Source organism: Falco naumanni, chromosome Z (assembly GCF_017639655.2).
Source record: "Falco naumanni isolate bFalNau1 chromosome Z, bFalNau1.pat, whole genome shotgun sequence".
NCBI classification, from domain to species: domain Eukaryota; kingdom Metazoa; phylum Chordata; class Aves; order Falconiformes; family Falconidae; genus Falco; species Falco naumanni.
Genome location: NC_054080.1, coordinates 73,504,314 through 73,523,312, shown reverse-complemented (window position 1 = coordinate 73,523,312; position 18,999 = coordinate 73,504,314). Strand labels below are relative to the sequence as shown.

The 18,999-nt window shown below is 43.1% G+C and overlaps 1 protein-coding gene across 1 annotated transcript; it reads right to left on the bottom strand.

Annotated features, from left to right (window-relative positions):
- Positions 1-318: 318 nt before the first annotated feature.
- On the bottom strand, positions 319-18,720 carry SLC45A2 (solute carrier family 45 member 2). Its single transcript, XM_040579305.1, has 7 exons — positions 18,092-18,720; positions 16,825-17,001; positions 13,679-14,004; positions 6,951-7,094; positions 5,543-5,666; positions 4,397-4,602; positions 319-1,605 (listed from the first exon to the last, which is right to left on the bottom strand). Exons 1-7 carry the CDS (start codon positions 18,462-18,464, stop codon positions 1,381-1,383), a joined length of 1,575 nt encoding a protein of 524 aa, XP_040435239.1. The 5' UTR covers positions 18,465-18,720; the 3' UTR covers positions 319-1,380.
- Between the last annotated feature and the right edge of the window lie 279 nt (positions 18,721-18,999).

Here is an 18,999-nt window from a genome sequence, read left to right as displayed (position 1 = left end):
GCTGATCACCTCAACAGTGCATCTGAACAGTGTTGATTATACATGTGCAACATTTTAAAACAAACAAACACCATACCCGGTGACAGTCTCTCTGTGTCACTATTGATTAAAAAAATTGCATTAGTAGATGGCTTCATGTGGCTTAGCACATAACATAGCAAAAGGATATCATAGTTTTCAGGACAGAGGAAGTACAGCACAAATACAGTGTACCACTTTCACAAACACAGGATTTTCAAAACTTTGGAAATATCATAAAAATAAGAATGAAGCCTTATATGAAATTAAATAGAAATAAATGGACTTAAGTATTTAGCGTACAGTAATTCCTGATGGTGCTTTGCAGAACTGAATTTATTTACAATATTCCATAAAGAGAAAATGCCATTTTACTCAAAGATAGATGCATGAAGGAAATAGATGTTAGATGTATAGAGTAAACAGAGATGCTACTTCAAGGTAAATACTGTCATATCCCATGTCAAGATTCAAGCAGCTTACAGCCATTTATAAAATTATTGTTTTGGCCAAGTTTATTTTTTCAATTACAGTATCAAAGTCAAGAGGCCAGTTTTTTAAGAAGGAAGAAATGGCAGCTGTTTCCCAAAGATGGATTGTTTAGGTGCCTGCACATGGATTTGCAAAACAGCCTTAGACTTTTATGACAAGCTCAGTCAGTAAGTTCATTTTATTTATACTGAAGCAGTAGGATCCAGCATAAAATAATTACTTTACAGTTGTGCTTTTAAACAGTAGGATTCAATCTTTTTTTTCTATTCCAAACATCCTTCACACTGAAATCTGCTTTTGACAGTGGCTGGGAATTAGCTGATCCCATTTAACAGTACTAGTAAGCATAACACAATTGCAGCCTGCATTGCCTTTCGCAATTGATTGCTGTTTGACCCTCTTGCAGCTTTTGACTACCAGAGAGAATATCCCCAAACTTAAGATACCTGAAAAACAAGATAAATAACTACTTTCTTCCTAATTCTGTCTATTTTTATTACTTCTTCCATTTATCACATACTTCGTCTATTAACTTCCACAAATTGGTGATGAGGAGTTTCGTAACAACTCCCGTGTAGGGCATTGAGATACCATGGGCACACACACCATCCTGTGCGACAGCGTGTTAATACACCGAAGTCAGCAGAAATGAAGTAATAAAGCAGTCAAAATAGAGAAGCTTTCAATCTGAGGCATTAGGCAACCACTTTTATCAAGTCTCTATTTTGTAAAGCTCCGGAATTGCAGCCACTCCGAGGAGGTAAGAGAGGAGGATGTGCCAACAGATCAGCATGGCAACAGCACCAGTGCTACTGACCCAGAAAGAAAACGCTCCCCTGGGGAGATTTCTTCCAGTCACCTCACACAGTCCTAATCCACATATCGAACACAAAAAGCAACAAAGCAGCAGCCGATCAGTGCCACCGTAGATGCCGAAATCACCGTGATTGCGCTGCCAGCAATGCTAACCAAGAGCCCCAGGCCAATGCCGAGAATGATCTGGGCCAGCTGGACCATGCAGGTGAGAGCGGCACAGTCAATGCCCTTCCCTCGCCCCTGATCTCCAGTTTGTTCCCCATCCTGCAGCTTCAGGTTCTGCAAATAGGCACAAAACAAACCCCAGTGAAATCAGACAACACTGACAACTCACAGCTCTCAGCCAACACACTGCCACGACCCCCACATGCAGCTTCCTCATTCCCTTCTGTTTTTCCTGCTTGTCTCGCAGAGGTTACGGAATTCAGAGATTTTTACAAGTGATAATAAGTTTTCCAATCTTGCCCCCAAAATGCCCCATTTCTCCCATCTGCAATTTTTCCCTGTACCCCCTCTCTCAAGGAAAGAATTGAAACTTGATTGAAAAAAAATAGCCGTTTCCTTGAAGTTCAGGTCTATTTGAGCTCTGACAAACTGACATTTCACAGTACCAGACACGCCATCATGGACAATTTAGCTCAAACTCTCATGGTTGAACGGGAGCCTCAAAGGATGTTAAGATGAGTCATACTATGTGCCACATACATAGAGAGCATAATTCATTATAATGGAGCACTGTGCTCTGAAGTCACGGCTTAAAGCACTTAAAGGAGTCCAGTACTAACATCTAAATTTAATGCTTTTATTGCTAGGGGAAAAGAAAAAAATCCTGAAAACAAATGTCCAGACTAGGATTCTTCTACGCCATCAAAGGGCATTATTAACTACCGACTATCTGTGTATCTGCTACGATATACATAGCAGAGCAAAAAAACTTTATTTGTTATATGCAAGCATCTCATACATAAGCACCCTGTGAGGGTGATCGATCACTGGAACAGGTTAAGCAGAGGGGTTGCGTTGTCTCCATCCTTGGAAATACTCAAACCAGACAAAACACATGACCCTGTGTGGCCCTGCTTGAGCAAGGGGGATGGACTACATGATCTCTGAAGGTCCCTTCTATCTTCAGCTGATCTGTGATTCCCTCCAGGAAGGAACTATTCTGTTTTGCTGGAAAATTACATGACAGTGTACATATTTATTGATCTTCTTGCAGAGGCTGTCAAATGAAGAAGGTTGTATTGTAAGAAATCAGATGTTTCCATACTGTAGGCTAGCTGTGCTGCTGTCTTCTGGTATCCAAACACTCTTGGCCCTTAAGATGCTTTTTGCTTTTCGCAAGACCTATTACATTGCCTTTGAGCTGTTACCACGCAAAGCTCAGAAGTACTGGAGACAGTCTCTTACTACTCCAGTAGACAAAACTGAGTTTGATCCTAGGGAACAGCAGCATGGAACAGGGACTGAAATAGTTGCATTTTAAAACTCAGCACATGATTTTGGTAGAATGCGTAGTGAGGGAATATGTCTGCTCTTTGTTCTGGAATGATACAGTTCTTTCACGTGAAATACTTCCAATGTTAGACGCAATTTTTTTGGAATTTTATCTATTTTGCTGGGCTATGCCCAGTGTTCTTATGTAACAGTAGTTCTGACCACAAATTACATGAAAGTGTAAATGAACACAATCGTGCATGAGATGTTTCCTTTTTGTTTTTTCTATCTGTCTTGTGCATTATGGAAGATTGGAGCTAAACTTAACTCTATTAATATCAGATCTAACACAGAATAAGATCATTTAACATCTTGCATAGCAAGTACCGTACAGCAAACATGAAATAATTGGTTGCCTTACAAGTAACATTTGAATATATTAGCCTATTAAAGTCCATGCACACTTCAGCAAATTTTATTTCACTTCTGTCTTGGAACAGCTCTGAATCAGACCTAGACTACAATTTGGTTGGCCCAAGGTTAGGACTGTGATCTCACCCTAAACTGGGTTCATTCCCTGTCTTTTGTTACGTCTTCCTAAAACTCTTCATCATGATCGTTCTCTGTTGGAAGGAACAGAGAAATTAACTGAAAAATTAGGAAACAGATCTATGAAATATTTAACCACATTGAGACATCCTCCTAGGATTCAGTAGAAGAGTTAAGAGTTTTCTTGTATTCATATCCAGATTGTGATGCTTTAAAGTTGTACAGAACAGGAGGACGTGTTCTGAAGGACTTGATCTAGCCCTGTGCTGGTCTCAACTATGTTTTTATGCTGGTTTTCAACGGTTCAACATTTCTTTATTAATGTTTTCAAATGTCCTCAGATATAATGAGAACTTTTCCTAAGTCTCTTTCCCAACTCTCTTTAATTCTTCTTGTTTCTAGTTCTCCCACTAACTGAAGGTCCTTGAGAGAACTTTTCCATGAAAGAGCTCAACACTTTACAAGATATGAAGATCCTGCTGTGCCCAGTAATGTGATACAAGAAATGCAAGCTTTTCCAGATTTTCCTTGGAAACAGGATTTATGCTGTGGAGGACCAAAGCCCAGACGTTTAGAGAGACAATGAGAATGTCGTATATAATTTAATACTGAACTATATAAAACTGTACTTTAATTCAATGTCTCCATTAGCTAACAGTTTTTATAACACTTTGCAATTAACTGAAATTTCTACCAGCTTCTACAGTGTGTCTATTAACCTTAGGAATTCACAAGTCAAGCCCTCAGCTAATACAGCTGGAAAGAAGGATGTAAGGAAGGCAGCATCTGAAGGCAACACAAGTGGAGCCCTGTTATCTGCTCACTGCCTGAACACGTATTGTGAATGGCTTTGTTTCAATTGTGATGATAAATAATTATTTGTCGCAGTGTGGGACTGTTTGGAGATTCTGGAGCTGGGACTTTAACTCTGTCTGTTGGAAACTTTCCATTCCTAACATGTCATCAGAAATAGTTTGAAATTAAAATTAAAAGCTGCTGCCCAGTTCTAATCAGTTTTCTCCAAAAATAGACTAAACAGACCCAGACAGATATAAACTCGCCCTTACCTAGGCATTGAACTCACCTCTTCTTCCCTGTGATACTCTGCAATGAGGTGGAATGGTACTGTGTACAGCGTGCTGGACATGACGCCAAAGAGGGAACACAGAGCCAGAGTGGAAAAGACATTGGGAAACAAGCCAATTAATCCAGTACTCAGTCCAAAAAGTAGGTATCCAATGAAGTAAAGTCCCTTTAATCCTACGTATGGCAAAAGGATTTTCTGCAGGTCTGTGAAAAGAAAGTGAAAATGCTAAAAAGACTAAAACAAAACGGGTCACATTCATCAGGGAGTTCCTTTAGGCAGTTTTATTTTGTAAAATGCAGTGAAAGAGGCAATCTTTGGAAGTTGCCTCAAGTTATTCTAGGTATAAACTTGCCAAAGAATACTTGCTTTTGCTGAGGATGGTCTTATTCTGGCATAGCCAACTCCAGAGAAGAAGTAGATAACAACCATCCTGGAAGAAGTGCCCTCTTTGACAACCTCAGTCGATGTTCACTTACAATGCAAATATTTGGCAAGGTGCTACAGCAAGGTCAGTAGTTAAGCTTCAAATGGGAAAAGATTTCTCTTGAGCCTCTTTTAGATGCTCAGTTCGGCCCCCAAAATGCTACTCATCCGAGTTTTTGGATTACAAGTAATTTTTTTAATCCTTGGTAAGAGCTATGGTGAAATCTATCTGGGGAACTGTGCTAGCATATTTACACATAATTTTGGAGAGCAAGGTTCATACTTCTGGCAGGAACTCCTACTGCATTGTGAAAGAGTTATTTTATAAGGAATGCAGACGGGGAGAGGCCATCAGAGGGACCTCCATGAACCTACAGCTACAGCACTGCTAGGTGAAAGCATCTCAGAATAATGTCCATGGCATCCATTTTAGTCTGGCACTGAACTCCAGGATGATTTTCAGTGTTCAGGGTCCGTTCACATGCAGAACAATGCCTGCACTCACAAAGTGACCCTTCGTCATGTGGTCAGGACCTGTTCCTGTTAAGATACGAGTTTCTAACAATGCTGAGAAAGAATGTAACATTTCTTAATGTTTTAATGTGGAAAAAAATCCCAGTTAATTTGGCATCGCTTTAATTTTTTAAACAATGGCAAATAGTGAACAGTTTAAACACTGTTTCAAACACACAGTGTTGGAGTTCATTCCCGGGTACTTACAAGAATAGACTGATGAAGAAATTGCATTGACACACAGCCCCCAGCATCCCACCTCTACTCCTGTTTTGTAGGTAAGGTACAGCGTGGAGTTATGAGGCGCATAAGGACTACCCTGGTATACAACCTGAAAGAGATCACAAAGATGACAGAAGGCAAGGATGGACCGCATGTCATACAATACCTCCTTCTTACGGGAACAGGGTACCCAACACAGGGCCTCATCCCTGGTAGTGAAGATAATTAGCATGCAAGAAATCTGTTAAGCATCCTAAGTGCCCTAACCATTCCTTCACAGTTCTCCAAGATTCACACTCATTTATCCCAGATTCTCACATCCCAGGTTCCTCCTCAGTTATTACCCTCTGCCTTTTCCTGGACTGTCCACTCTACCTTGGCTCATTCGCTCTTTTTCCTTTGGGTGTCTCATTTCCCCACTCTCCTCCTCTCTCCACTTCTGCATTCTTACCTTAGCCTTTCTTTCCCTAATTTATCTACAATTAATTTTTTAGTTTTCTTTTTCAGGCTTACCCCAACACTGCCATTTTTCCACCCAGTAATTTTCTTCTTCAGTTCCTTATCTAGGCAAGCAAAACTTTTTCTTTCAGTTGTTCATATATGCTGCGGGAAAAAAAGCTTCCCTCTCTCCTACAGACACACAAAAAGGCAAGGAACTGGGAACATGGAAACCACAGAAGAGAGGAAGTGGCAATGACAGGATTGGTGCCAGGAGCATAATTGTGCCCTGGAAGAAAGGAAGCAGACAAGTTCATGTAGGCGAGAATCACTGGCAGGGACATACAGTCTTCTGCCTGGAAATGGCATGGAAAGGGGAGCACTCGGTACCACGAAGGCAAGTAAATGCTGGCAGAATGAACTCAGGGAAAGGTTTAAAAAAGTATGTCAGGGACAGCCAAGTTCAAGGAGACAAGAGCTTTCAGCTACCAAGTAGCTCACTGTGTGCAAGGAGCTGCAGAACCTGAGGCCAGGGAGGCCGTGGTGCAGGTGGACAGCCTTGTGCCGACAGTGGCTATGCACCAGGGTAAGGCCAGCTGCATCCAGGCAACATCACCATCACTCTAGGTAGGGAACCTGCCCACCTCAGAGCGGCTCCAAAGCCAAAGCAGAGAATGGATGTTTGGAACAGCTCTGAGAGCTTCATTTGGAACAGTTAAATAGACACAAACAGCCTTAGAAATACTAAAAGGTTTTCCCCAAAGATCCAACAGACTGGCTCAGAATGAGGGCCTGAGATCAATCAGCTGTTTTACAAAATTCTTGTCGAGCCATTCAGATACAACTGGCTCTGCCCTCACTGTTATTTCTTCAGGATGAAAACACCGCATCAGTTTTTTTGGTGGAGGAGGAGATGCTATTAGGAAGAAGAAGCAAAAGCATTTCATGCTATTACCTGTCCCATGAAATCCGTGAAGAAGAGCATGTTGGATAGGAAAGCCATCCATCCAAGGAGGTGGCTCACACACAGATAGCGATAGTGGGATGGCATGCTTAAAAGTGTCTTCAAGAGTGATTTAAGGGTCATCCGCCTTTGATCCTAAAAGCAAGTGTTTAACAATAATACTGTATTACTTCCCTGAAGCCAATAAAATAGTTGACAGCAAATGAAGAAGGCCTCAGTATCTTTCCATTACCAAATTTCCAAGGATTTTTGGGTTTAGCTAGGAAGGTTTGCTTGGATAGTGAATGTCCTTCAACATATATTTGATTTGTAGAGCCACTGGCTAATAAAGTGATCTGAAAGCTTCACAGAGACTCAGGGAGAGCTGGGGTATCAGTACTGATGTAACATTTCTTGCTGTTATAATCAGTAAGATTATTATTTACTTGTAGAATAAATGAAAAAAAAAAAAAAAAAGCAAACCACAATCAGAAACGAAACTAATTTCTTTATGGAAACAAACAGCTTTATATTAAAAATTTAAAGCTGCACAGAAAAAATGAAATTCAGAATACTTTCTGAGAATTAAAACGTATCAGCTGTGGAATATGGCACTTCTGAGACTTCATTCCCATTCCCTTCTGTGCTGGAGTTTAGCACACTAGAAAACTTCACCTTTTCTGGCATATCATGAGAATCCCACTATGTACTGTCCTCCTCTCCATGAATCACAGAGTGGTTGAGGTTGGAAGGCACCTCTAGAGGTCATCTAGTCCAAGTCCCCCTACTCAAGCAGGGCCACGTACAGGTGGATGCCCTGGATGATGTCCAGACAGCTTTTGAATATCTCCAAGGATGGAGACTGCACATCTCCGGGCAACCTGTTCCAGCGCTCAGTCACCCTCACAGTGAAAAGTATTTCCTGATGTCCAGAGGAAAACTCCTGTGTTTCAGTTTGTGTCCATTGCCTCTGGTCCTGTCACTGGGGACCAGTGAAAACGGCCTGGCTCTATTGTCTTTGCACCCTCCCTTCAGGTAACTAGATACATTGATGAGAGTCCCCCTACAATTTCTCTTCTCCAGGCTAAACAGTCACAGATTTCTTGGCCTTTCCTCCTATGTGAAGTGCTCTGGACCCTTAAGTCATCTTTGTGGCCCTTCACTGGACTCTGTTGACTGTACCTATGTCTCTCTTCTACTGGGCAGCCCAGAACTGAATGACAGAATCCTTGAATTGTAGAATCATTTAGGCTGGATCATCAAATCCAATTGTTAACTCAGGACAGCCAAGTCCATCACTAAACCATGTCCCTAAGCTCTGCATCTACACATTTTTAAAGCACTTTCAGGGATGGTGATTCCACCACAGCAGCCTTGGCCGCCTGGGCACACGGGGGGCTCATGCCCAGCCGGCTGCCCACCAGCCCCCCCAGGCCCTTTCCCCCCAGGCAGTTCCCAGCCCCCTGCCCCCAGCCCGCAGCGCTGCGGGGGGCTGGTGTGACCCAGGGGCAGGACCCGGCACTGAGCCTGGTTGAACCTCACACAACTGGCCTGGGCCCATCGCTCCAGCCTGCCCAGACCCCCCTGCAGAGCCTCCTGCCCTCCCGCAGATCAACGCTCCCCCCAGCTGGGGGTCACCTGTGAACTTGGTGAGGGTGTGCTAGATCCCCTCGTCCAGATCACTGATAAAGATACGGAACAGGACTGGCCCCAGCACTGAGCCCTGGAGAACACCACCTGTGACCGGCCACCAGCTGGATGTAGCTCCATTCCCCACCACGCTCTGGACTCAGCCGGCTCTTAACCCAGCACAGAGCACACCCACCCAAGCCACGAGCAGCCGGTGTCTCCAGGAGAATGCTGTGGGAGATGGTGTCAAAGGCTTTACTAACATCCAGGTAGACAACATCCACAGCCTTTCCCTCACCCACTTGGCGGGTCATCATCTTGTAGAAGGAGATCAGGTCCATCTGCCTTTCCTAACCCCATGATGGCTGGGCCTGATCCTCCGGTTGTCCTGCCACGGGATGGCACCCAGGATGATCTGCTCCATAACCGTCCCTGGCACCGAGGTCAGGCTGGCAGGCCTGTAGCTGCCTGGATCCTCCTTCCTGCCCCTCTTGTAGGTGGGTGTCATGTTGGCTGACCTCCCATCTTCTGGGACCTCCTCACTTAGCCAGGACCGTTGATATATGATGGAGAGTGGCTTGGCCCCACCAGCTCCCTCAGTGCCCTCGGGTGGATCCCATCCAGCCCCACAGACTGTGCGTGTCTCAGTGGAGCAGCAGGTCACTGACCATTTCCCCCTGGACTGTGGGGACTTCATTCTGCTCCTCCTCACCCTGCCTTCCAGCTCAGGGGGCTCAGTACCCCGAGGGAAGCTGGGCTTGCTGTTAAAGACTGAGGCAAGAAAGCATTAAGCACCTCAGCCTTCTCCTCATCCTGTGTGGCAGTGCTCCCCCCCCGCATCCAATGAAGGATGCAGATTATCCTTGGCCCTCCTTCTGTTTCTACTATAATCATAAAAACTCTTTTTTGTCATCTTTTACAGCAGTGGCCAGCCTGAGTTCTAGCTGGGCTTTCTCCTCTCCACCTTCCCCCTGCATAACCTCACGACACCGCTATAGCCCTCCAGGGTTGCCTGCCCCTTCTTCCAAAGGTGGAAAACTCTGCTTTCCCCCTGAGTTCCAGCCAAAGCTCTGCTCAGCCAGGCTGGTCTTTCCTCCTGGTTTGTCTTTTGGCACATGGGGACAGGCTGCTCCTGAGCCTTTAGGAGTTCCTTCTGGAAGACCGCCCAGCCCTCCTGGACCCCTTGGCCCTTCAGAACTCTCTCCCAAGGGGCTCTGTCAACCAGCCTCCTAACCAGGCCAAAGTCGGCCCTCCAAAGTCCAGCCTCTTCCTTGCTTCTCCGAGAATTAAAAACTCAATCATCTCATGATCGCTATGCCCAAGATGTCCTCCAGCCACCACTTCACCCACCAGTCCCTCCCTGTTTGTAACCAGCAGACCCAGCAGGACATCTCCCCTGGCTGGCTCACTGACCAGCTGTGTCAGGAAGGTCTCTTCCACACCCTCCAGGAACCTCCCAGACTGTTTCCTCTCTGCTGTGCTGTATTTCCAGCAGACATCTGGCAAGTTGGAAGTCCCCCATGAAGGACTCCCCCCAGTGAGGACTAACAAATGTGAGACTCTTCCCAGCCGCTTGTAGAACATTTGATCTGCCTCTTCACCCTGGTTGGGTGGTCTATAACAGACTCCTACCAGGATATCCGCCTTGTTGGCCTTCCTCCTGATCCTTACCCATAAACATTTGACCTTGTTGTTACCACCATTCAGCTCTAGGCAGTCAAAACGTTCCCTAACATGCAGAGTTATCCCACTGCCTTTCCATCTTTATCCCTTCTGAAGAGTTTGTAGCCATCCACTGCAGCACTCCAGCCATGGGAGTTATCCCACCATGTTTCTGTGATGGCAACTACATCATAGCCTTTCTGCTGCATGATGGCTTGGCACTTCCTGCTGCACAATGAAACAGGGAGAGACTGCGATACGTCACAGGAGACATAGCACCACTCAAAAATCCTAGCTCCCAGCTAACATGAGCTCCAGCACCTAAACACCTAACAGCACGGCAGAAATAACTCATTTCAAAATCACGACATTATTGATGCTGGTTAACCAATCTCACTGATGGGGCAAAAGAAAATTTCTCACCACCTTCAGCACCCCACCGTGTCTTCCTCCTCCTTGTCTGAGCCTTGTACTTCAAAATTCTCTCTCAATTTCTTTTCCAGTCACATTCATCAGATCACTTCTATCACTTGAATTTTTTTTAGTACTGTAGGTGTGCTTGCTGTCAGGAATTTGCAACACACAATTCTTACTGCTTTAAAGCTCCTGCATGATTCTTTGCTTTTAAAGAGAAGAAGATATTACTTTATCTGTGCATGATGGAACACTTCGGATTTTCTCTAGTGATGTGTGGAGGCAACAGTGTTGGGAGAGATGATAAAGGAAGCTGTATGGTCATGAAATGTGGAAGAACTGTAAAAGTTATGTTCATTATTGGAAAGCTGAATTTTGTCTTCAATTTGCTGTTAAGATAATGACATTTTTTAGTTCCTTCTCTCAGTGTTCTACTAACTTTTCACAATTCTGCTTTCCTTTGAACTAGGTTATGTTCAAGCTACTCTATGAATAATCACCATGTATAAAGTTGGAAAATACTTTGCTCCAGTGGGCGAATTTTAATCCTCACAGGAATGCCAAAATTGAAGTTGCTGACTTTCACCTTGAACTGCATATTGTCCAAATCCCTTGGAATTTCTCTGGGTATCACTTTCTCTTTTAAACAAGGTAAGCATTCTCTTCTTCCACAGTTACAAAAAACAAAACCAAGAATTCCATGTTGACTCATTAGAGTTATTTCAAAGATAATTACTATCATTTCAAACGGCATTTAATTTGTTCAACTCTTCCACATAGTTCTTTAAAACAGCCTTTCCAATTAAAGGGTTAATGTAAGGTTGGAACTAAAAAGGAAACTGCTATAATTACAAACAATAATTTGACAGCTAGATAGAAATTCTTGCTTTGTATTTAGAGATTTTAAAGAGTGGAAATGGAAATGTTTACCACACACATTCAATACACACCAACACACAAACCCCACAGGGATTTAAATGACATGCTGAAGTTTGGCTCCATTTAAGTGCCTTATCCTTCAAAACCTCACAATACACATTTTCTCTATAAAATCACTACAACTGGTGATTCATAAGGATACAGAGGCACCAATGTGACTTGGGTTTTATGGCAGTAGATCCTGAGTAATTTGGCACCATACTAAAGAACAAAAAATGAATCACTTCGGATGTTGGTTCATACTGTAACAGATCAAATCTCATTAATAATCATGGAAGCTATTAGCACGCAAGAGCACAGTCCTGAATTTAGAAGATATAAGGCCATGATGCCTGCAGGGGTGAAAAAAAAAAAAAGGAGACACAGAAAAACAGGAAGCCAAACCATTTCTTCAAGGAAGCAATTATAGTAATGAATGAACTCAGAAAACATGAGCCACAAGAGACATACCATCAAGTCAGTGAGTGTCTAGAATTTATACACAGCCAGATACATCAAAGAAACATGAGACAGATCAAAGCACTGTATGCCTCTGACAGGCTGTCCAGCAAGAAATATAGAGAGGAGGGCAACGGCAGAAGCTTGCCCACAGCAGACACCAGAGCTTCACCCTCAGGTGTCAGACATTACAAATTCAGCAGAGTTAGCTCTTCTGTTCCCCTTGCTTTCACTGCGTCTGCTCTCTCTTCTTTATTTACCATCCTTTCTTTAGAGCATACATGGGCCAAGCAGTCAATGACACTCAGCATATCTGACAATTTGGAGGATGCTCACAGTTAATAGTGCTGGTGAAGGATGCTGGATGCTCAAGCTGGCCTACAGTGGGGAAATAGGGACAGCATCTCAGACGGCTAGCCAAATTCTCCCAGCAAACTGTTGCTTTGCTGTCTGCCCCTCTCCGTGTTTGTCTGGCATTCTCATCAGGCAGTGTTCATCTTTCATGTTACTTTTGTGTTGCGTTTGGTGTAATATATATGTAAAAAACAAAAATATTTTCTTTGGGTTAGGAATACCCAGTGCTATTATAATACACATGATAAATAGTAAAAAGATAATATATGCCTTTTATTTGTAGCTTAAACATGAGCTTAGGTTTCCAACCACCTGCACATTCTCAGTATTTTTATCCGATTAATCAAGAAACTGTATCAGGGATAGGCATACAAGATGCCAAGAGACAAGAAATGAAATTAAAACAAGCAACTATTTCATCACTTATTGTTATACTAGGAGCCAAATATATACATTAGCCTTTGTTTACCTATGGTACCATTAGACTGCAGTGAGGATTCCTAGCAATAAAAGTCAGCAACAAAACAGTAAAAACTATCTGTTCCCAAGACCTTTCTAGAAATGTGCTCTCCAGATATTTTTCAAGCAGATTCACCTTTTCCTAGCTGCCTTAGATTGAAGCCAATCTCTCATGACAATGCTGCAGAAACAGTGATGATTCCAAAGTATTCACTATTCCCTCCCACTATTCCTATTCCCAAAGTTCTGCCAAAGGCACAGCTACATCACTTCAAAATGAAACTAAAACTCCAGAAACGAGGTAGCATTGCTGTAGAAGTAGCGATTTTAAACACATCAGTACAGTCAACAAATCCTCAATGAAATGCGGAGCAACACCAAACCCAAACGTTAGACCAGGGAACAAACTCTTCATATGTATTACATATGAAAGTTGTGGACTTTCAGTGGGAGTTTCAGATTTATATCAAAGATTAATGGTGTCTAGTCCTTGTCCACAACTTAGTGTTAATTCTATCAGGACTAAAGAACAAAGTAGGTTGTCTCAACAAAGTTCACATGAGGAGGATATCAAAAGACTGACATAGAGCAGAAACATGAACCTGGTTCTCCCTCACTCCTGCCAACTGTTCCAAGCACCAGGACTAGTCTGTCTCATTCCTCTCACTAGAAACACTGTATAAATAAAATAAAAGGTAGCAGGCCTTCTCCTGACCCTGTATCATGGTGGACGGTTCTTTTTTTGTGTGTGTGTGAAAGGGTCCATTCCAAATAGTCACCGTTAGCTAAATAAAGGGTCTCCAAGGATGCAATGATATGGCTTACAAAACCGCCTCTGCACTTACCTCTGTACATGCTGTAACAGTGCAGTTCCCCGGTTTAGCTGCAGCCTTTATTTCAGTACATGTTGATTTTAAGTAACCATTCTTGATTTCCTCCTCTATGGAGCTATATTTATAGGATTCGGTCACTTCCAACAAGAACTTTGTCTCTTCGTTTTCATCTCTGAGAGGGACTTCAGGAATACTGCGCAGATGTAATGTAAGGCAGATTAGGAAAACCAAGGCTGCAAAGAAGAAAATCACCTGGAATTCTGACGGCAAGGAGTATCCTAGTACAGTTTGACCCCAGTCCACAGCACCTGTCATGTAACCCAGAGCTCCTCCCAAACCTATGGGGGTAGGAAAAAAGGAGAAAAAAGATCTACTGGCATCGATAAAATAAACAAACAGCACACTATAAACCTCAGCATGTGATCCCCTCTAGAAGCAACTGAATAATCACTCTTCAGGTAATTAACCACAAGAAATAGGAATACTGAGCTAATTGCATACATGAGCAGTCACCAAAATATCTCTTGAAAAATCTTCTCAACAGAGCTCTCCAAAAAACACCTGAACATATAGCAACATGGGCCTCCATCTCTTTTCTTGACTCATTGAAGCTTTATTTTCTTTGAAATGGTGAGTCATACAAAATAAAATTGTACTGAAATTTATGGCTTTTTTAAAACTTCACAGAACAAGCAAACATTTTTTAAATTATGTTGAAACTATCTATAGTTTAGGCTTTGTAAAATGTATTTTATATATCTGACTAAACAGAAATACTGTCTCCATGTGAAATTCTTAAAAAAGCAAATAAACACATTTGGGTTTAGTTATCAAAATCCAAGCACCTTGCCATTCAGAAACCAAAAAGGACCAAGTACAAATGTGTAATTCTGTTTACTGATTTTCTCAGAAAAGTTAGAATAAAAGGTAAGATGAGAATGGTATCTTGCATCTTGAAGTTAATAAAAGCAGTGTTCAGTCCTATTTTTTTACAATTTCTTCTTTTTGTTACTAGTGCACACCATTTCAGAAGCACAAGAAGTGCACACTGTTATGTACAGTACAGAGCTCTGGTAAGGGAAGCAGCTTTGTGGGGTCCTGACACCTTGTTAGCCAGGCGGCTCTGCAGGACGTGGGAGTTCAGCAGGACAGAGGCATTTGAAGGACTTGGAAGTATTTCTGCTCTTCTGCTTAGGAGAACCGAAGACAATGTGCGGCAGAACCATTCTAACAAAAAGTAACATCAGTAACAGGACCTACATTTGCTTCACTTACAAAACATGGGATTTTGATTTCACTCTGGGCTTTCTGTACTTTTTCCCCTCTTAGGTCTGATTATGTCCCTCCCTCATTGTGTCCTACTGCATTTTACAGGGGACTATATCCTTGCTTGTTCGCATGAAAAACAATCAAAGCTGTTAATAACTTTTTGAAGAAAACCTACACTAAATATTTGTACAGGGTGAATATTTGATGTTCGAGGTTGTCTTTGTATACTGTTTTGATAAAAAGCAATCATGATACTGGCATGCAGTCTGAGTGTTGCATGTTGGATACATGTACTCTTCCCTCCACTTGTCTCAGTGGCTGTTCAGTTTCGTAACTGCAAAGCTATCCAGTTTCATTTTCAAACCTTAAACTGAAGACAGACTGGGGAGCAAAATCTTGGAGGTATTTAGTACAGAAAGAAGGAAGTCAGGGAAACAGTACCTAAAACAGGAGTTAGAAAAGAAATGGGAGGATTGCTGTCTATGTCTAATAGGGGTAGAGCAAGGAATGATAAAAGTAAATTGTACGGAATGGACATTAAGATTAGATCTTAGGGGAAACTGTCTAACAACAAGGCCAGTGAAGTGCTGGAACACACTGCCTTGGCAGGGCTGCAGAACCCCTGTCAAGGGATGATTTCAAGAACAGGCTAGGCAGCTGCCCATCAGGAAGGGTTAAGATACTGATGATCTTGCTATAGAGGGCACAGGGTGCTGGATCAAGTACTGCAATTTGTTCCAGTCTTTTTGACAAGATTTGTTCCATGTCCCTTTTCACAGCTAAATCTGTGGCTCCAAATTCGGAAATCAAACCTTTTTAGTATCATACAAGGAGAAACTGCAAGGAGTTCTGCTGAAGGTAACAATATACAGAGACTCACTCCCCTCTCTGTCCATAAAAGTCATTGTTAAAAATTTTATCTGTCAGTTTCTAATGGATAATAATGATTTCATTCCCATGTGGCTTTCAGGCTCCCTTTCAATCTGTGTTCCTGGACACAGCTGTTCATGTATCCAAAATCAGCTGTTGTCAATAGCTACTACACCTCACTCCTCGGCTGGAGTAACTGCCGCTGAAGCTACACGCCTCTGCTCTCAGTACCGCTCTGTAGCCACAAAAATCTGCATCAACACAGACTGCATGACGTCTGATCCAGTCTGCTTTTTGTCTAGTCCTTTCACAGTGACTTCTCCCAGACACAGATGGAAGCTCCTCCCAGTTCACATTACAGCTACGCAGCCTTATCTGTCTTCCCTGTGCATTTTCTCAGCACAGGGCTCATGTAGTGCAGAAGGTTTCCTTCTGCAACTCAGCAACATTTCAAACATGTATAAAGGCAAACAAAGCGCTTCATTTGCCAGAACCCGGACTGAACCACTTGGACTTATTTTTGGAAGCTGTGAAGTTCTGAATTTTGTGCAAAACTACTTCTATACAGGAAGGCAGCCCATACTGGAGTACTGCTGAAGAATGGGAATCAACTCTTCCGGTTTGTGCAGCTCTTGCTCTATGTCAAAATGTTATTTTTAGTGTGCTATGGCAAGGAAACAAGTTATATCTCTTAATTTTTACTTCCCAAAAACTTGAAAAAAAACCCAGAACATGCTGAATAAACACTACTTCATTTTTTTATATGATTAGTTGCTCTTAGTTAAATTATGACTATGTTGCTGTAAATGCCTGCAGCCTTCTGCAGCAGAATCCTTCTAGCAGCAATCACAAGTTGCTGTTCTCTGGAGTAGTGAAAACCCAGCAACAAAAGACTCGTGACTGAAGCGCCAGATCAGATGATCAGTTCATTCAAGATTAGAAACACAGTGAGGATAAAACCCATGCAATTACCTTCCCCTCCTTCCAGAGGTACGGCGGAAAAGAAGGGATCTGAGTACCTGTAAAGAGGGCGTGGTAATGCAGACCCTTCTCCTTATCCTGATGGGAGCAGACATCAAATAAATATGCTTTGATGGGGCCATCAATAAAATCAGCTGCAAAATCAAAAAGCACTACTCCCAGCATGGTAATGACTATTGCCCATGTCCGCTGCTTGTCTCTCTCCCCGTTGAAAGCTACAAAAAGAAAAACACCCTCATTCTGACAGCCACATTGCCATGTCCTGCATAACTGCATATTATCTTTCTTGATACGTCTAAATCTAAACAATGCTTAGTTAGGTGAGAGAAAGCAGTGATACCAGAATCACATCAGAGAAGTGGGATAACCGAATCGGTGTAGTGCTGAGCTCTGCTAGGCTGACTTTGACTCAGCACAAGCTCAGGGTACTCCAAGCTCCACAATCAAGAGCATCACTAGCCTTAATCCACTCCTTCGCACCTCCATGGCACGCTCTGGCAGCCAAACACACATGCATTTTGTACCATTTTTTTTGTTTTATTCTATTTATCCCACTCTCACTTTGTTTTAAATAATCAAGGCTTGACTGTAACATCTTTTTTGGGGGGCAAATGAATACAAGTACAGTCAACACCAATGATATCCAGGAAGAGAGAGGAGAATAAATCAATCCATAAAAACACACGCTTCCCCCCTCTGCCAAGCCATAATGACAGCAACAACTTTCCATCAAGATTTTGTGAAGTTACAACTCAAGCTGAACTCTAACAGTGTCTAGGGATGTCACACCTATTTGATTTCTCACATTCCAGGTGCAACACGGTTTCCAAGGAGTTGCAGATTTCTATTATTTACCAGCATGACACAGCCCTGAGTCAAGCCTGCGCTGCAACAATTAACACTAACCCATCTAAAATAGATACTCTGTTTGGAAGCATATTACATCACAAAACCAATGTTGATCATTTAACTTAACAAGGCAGATTTTAGTTTGCAAAAACTTATCTGGGCCTAATCAGTGCTTTTATTTGTATGAACTGATCAAGAACCCACATCAACACACAACATACTGTAATCACATGCACAAACTACAGAACACAATGTACAGGCTACATAACATGCAGTGTTGGGATTGAACATATATGCAGATTTAAGTGTTCCCCAGCTCATTCAATGCAGCTGAGTAACACAACACCCAATTTTAAGTCCATTTTAGCAGAGGGAAAAAGGGAGCCCTCTTTTCTCTCTGATTCAAAAGGCTAGGATGAGTTTTGTCTGTCAGCACAGCGCATGCCCCTCACTCACCTGAGATTATCACGTCCCCATTGAGGTACAAAGCCATGCCCAACAGCATTATGATGCCCAGACCCAGAATGTAAGGTCGCCTCCTGCCCCAGCTACAGGTGCAGTGATCACTGGCTGAACCTACCACAGGCTGCAGCATGAAGCCCAGGATAGGGCTGATGAGCCACACCAGGCTGTAGAGGTTCTTGGGCAGCCCTACACTGAGCAGCACCGGCGTGACAAAGGCGGCCTCCACGGCATAGCAGAACTCCCGGCCAAACATCACCATGCTGTGCATGACCAGCCTTCCCACCGATCGCTTCCTTGGCACCACCGCTCCAGCCGTCACCACAGATCGCAGCAGAGCCTCCTCCTTCTCCCTGGTGCTGTCCATGTCAGCCTTGGCCACCTCAGAAGTGGGTGGAAGAGCCCTGTGGAAACTCTTTCGTTAAGGTCAGCGCTCTGGCTAAGCGCAGCGCTCTGGCCAGCCGGTGCTGCCTGCTGGGGCTGACATGGAGCCCAGATCATATGCTGGGTGGGATCGGTCTGCGCTGGGGGAGGGACTCACATACTTTCATGGCTCTGCGATCACAAGTTATGCAAGGAAGGGGGCAGGGAAGCGTGTGTTAACATCAGCAGGTCTGAGCTCTTGGGCGTCTGCAAAGCTCCCAACTATCCACAGCTAAAGAATTACTGTTTAAGCACAAAACACACATATAACGAGAACATATATCACACGGGCAAGATGCATGACTAGCCAGACACAAAGCTATTCCTTTTGCTGCCGTAAGACAGCGGTACTACCATGAATCCAGAGCCCTCATCTTTCCATTCAGCAAACATGAGCAGCAGAGTGCCAATTTGTCGTTGATGAAACATAGGGGAAAAATCTATATAATGTATCTGGAAAAGGATTTCAATGCACTCCA